Below are 2,783 nucleotides of genomic sequence, written 5' to 3'. Positions count from 1 at the left end.
GGAAAGGGTCAACCAGCATACGGTGCGTCAAACTTTTCCGCCCTTAGCTGCTAGGTCTGTTGCCAACTAAAAAAAAAATACTTGCTACCCTATACTTCTCCATCATGTCGGTAAGATATAGAATGAAGGACTGTGCTGGATTTCTTCTTTACACTTTTAATATTGTGTAAGATCCTGCTTAAAACTTGGAAGAAAAAAAATCATTAAACTTTTTTATGTCATCAGTTATTATGGTTGGTTATTGCTGCTTTTCAGTTTAACCAGGGCAGTCAAAAAATGAAACTTCTGAGCGTACAATGTTTGAATTTTACGTATCTTTCACGCACAGGAAAAAACATAAATACATGTAAATCTTACCACACTGATTGTTTTTTTACTGTATAAAAAGCAATGTTACTTTTCTTGGAGAACTTTCAATACCCTACCTAAAAGTAGGTTGGTAATGATGTAGATACCATATGTCAGGTAGGTAGATTGTTTTGAGTCGGTGTCGGAACTGTTTTGCGACAACAGAAAACAATGAATAACCCCATGGACTACATTACTACTCCAAAGGTTTGTATAGTTTTGAATACCATTCTTTGTGCTTTGGTCCCTGACCTACCGAGAGCACTGTAAGTTTTGTATCAGCTGCACTTTGCTGCGAAAATATGCTCATAACCTATAGTGCAAATCAGCTGAGAGCAAATAAGAAAAAGTCTATTAGCAAATCCTGTCAAACTCTTGCTTCTCACACTGTTCATTTTGTTTAACGAAATGTCATTGTTTTTGAATCCATAGTATGTATCGATAGTGCCGAAGCTGTTTGACACTATGCTGCACCTTTATTTATCTTTCTCATGGTTGTGCTGGGTGCTGGGCTTGTTGAAAGTCCTATTTCTTTGATAAACTAGCTTAATAGCATCATCTTAAATCATCAGTTTTCTTAAATCAAGTCTCTCTTTGCTTTGAGTTTTCCTATTTTTTTTTAAAAACTGCTTAGAGGCCCTAATTACTGTATTTTGAACATTATAAACAACTTTTGGCCATAGTTCATTTTGAGGTGCATTTCTTATGCAAACAGTCAACATTTCTGCCGTAAATGTACAGCGGCATTGTGTTAAGTTTGAAGTTGTCCATGCATGTGGCCTCTACAGGTGGATGGGAAATCTGTAAGGTACCAAGGACCCCCTGTCACTTTTGTCGGCTTTGTGAAGTATAACTAATGTGGCTGCAGCAGTGGTCCATAATTTTGATTGGATTTACCTGTAGTACTTCTGTCTTATGATAGTGCTTTTTCTAACCACTGTCTCATCTTACATCTTTGACTTGAGTACAGTCTAATGGCTTGGTTTACTGTGAGACACTGTTGTCTATTACACATGGGTCCATGTTTGAATGTTAAGTCAATTGTCATTTGCTGTAGTAAGAATGAAACTGTCTTCCTTAAGTTCTGCATGTGCAAATTACCAAGCTTGTGAAAGTATGGTAGAGCAGTGCACAGAATCTCATGGCTTTTCAAAATTCTACACGTCCCAGCACAAGCTGTGCTACTTTATGAGCCATGAACCAAGGAGCCAAACCGACGAGCCATCGGTAGCTGTAGCTACGGTCGTAGGACATATAAACTAAATTACGAATTTTTGCTTGAATTGTGAATATTTGAATTTGTCGGCCACTCGTGACAGGCTCCGTTTTCTGCCTGCTAGTACTGTTTTTTTGTTTTTTTTTACGGTCAACAATCAGACACATTATCCTATCGGTTTATCAAGCTACTCAGGACCTCTAGCACCCCTTGGCACTCAACACTCCTTTAACTAGAAGAAACCGCGAGATTCAATCATGCAGTGCTAACTAAAGTCCACCAAGCACGCCATTTAATTGGATGTTGAACTCTATAGTGAAGGTAGTTATGCTTGGGTAAAACTTTTCAAAATTGTAGCCAGATTAAAACGCCCCATACTGCTCTTATTTGTTTTCTTTACTTACTACCTACGGGTTGAATATATTGAAATACCTTCCCCTTTCGCATGGTCCGTCTACTTGAAACCACTATCACCTCCCCCCAAGCCACCCCCAAGCCGCCCCAAAGCCACCCCCATCACCTACCCATTCCCGACCCCCACCCTAGATTTCCAACACTCCCACCCTCATCCGCTTCTCCCCTAACCGTGACCCTGAACAGGATAGGTGCGGGGTGAGGGGATGGGCAGGGGAGCCTCCCTCCCCCCCCCTCTTTTCCATTTACCCTCGGTTTCGCCACCAGCGCTTAAGCCACGGGCCGTAGCAGACGGTAGGCGGTCAGAGGCCAGCGGGATAATGGCCTGGGCTTGGTGGCCCGTTCGCCGCGGGCCACTGCAGGGGCCAGCACCTGGCTGGAGCGCCCCGCCCCACCCGCGCCCTCACCCTTGCGTCCCGCCCTGCCCCGCCCCGCCCTCAACGCCTGCGCAGCCACGACGGCGCCTCCAAGACCACTCTACTCTAAGACGGAGCGACACCTGCGCCCGCAGCCACCCTTGCGCCTACTCCTCCCTCGGGACGGACGTGCCTACTGCTAGGCGTATGCCCCTGTGACCATTACATCATGTTACGCCCAGGTCCCTTTATCGGGGGGTGAATCCGATAGGTACGCTTGTGAGGCAGGCCTGCAGCGACAGCAACCCCTCCCCCTCCCTCCCTATACAGCAGTAGTTACCCCACTGCGCCCCCCTAGAAATTTATTGTTTATTACCAATAAAAGATTTACTTGCTTTAGCCTACATATATTTGCTCTAGGTTTTCCCTTCAGTTTTACTCCTTGTTCC

General features: G+C 44.6%; 1 protein-coding gene across 1 annotated transcript in view; it reads left to right on the top strand.

Annotated features, from left to right (window-relative positions):
* Positions 1–389: 389 nt before the first annotated feature.
* LOC113207653 (myotubularin-related protein 6) overlaps positions 390–2,783 on the top strand; it is a 12,483-nt gene continuing 10,089 nt past the window's right edge. Inside the window, exon 1 of the mRNA XM_026424303.2 lies at positions 390–555. Coding sequence (XP_026280088.1) covers positions 520–555 — 36 coding nt within the window. The 5' untranslated portion in view covers positions 390–519. The remainder of the gene's footprint in view (positions 556–2,783) is intronic.

Source organism: Frankliniella occidentalis, unplaced genomic scaffold (assembly GCF_000697945.3).
Source record: "Frankliniella occidentalis isolate FOCC.00 unplaced genomic scaffold, Focc_3.1 Scaffold114, whole genome shotgun sequence".
Classification (NCBI taxonomy): Eukaryota; Metazoa; Arthropoda; class Insecta; order Thysanoptera; family Thripidae; genus Frankliniella; species Frankliniella occidentalis.
The sequence above is the reverse complement of the archived record's forward strand: the minus strand, read 5'-3'. Positions and strand labels throughout refer to the sequence as shown.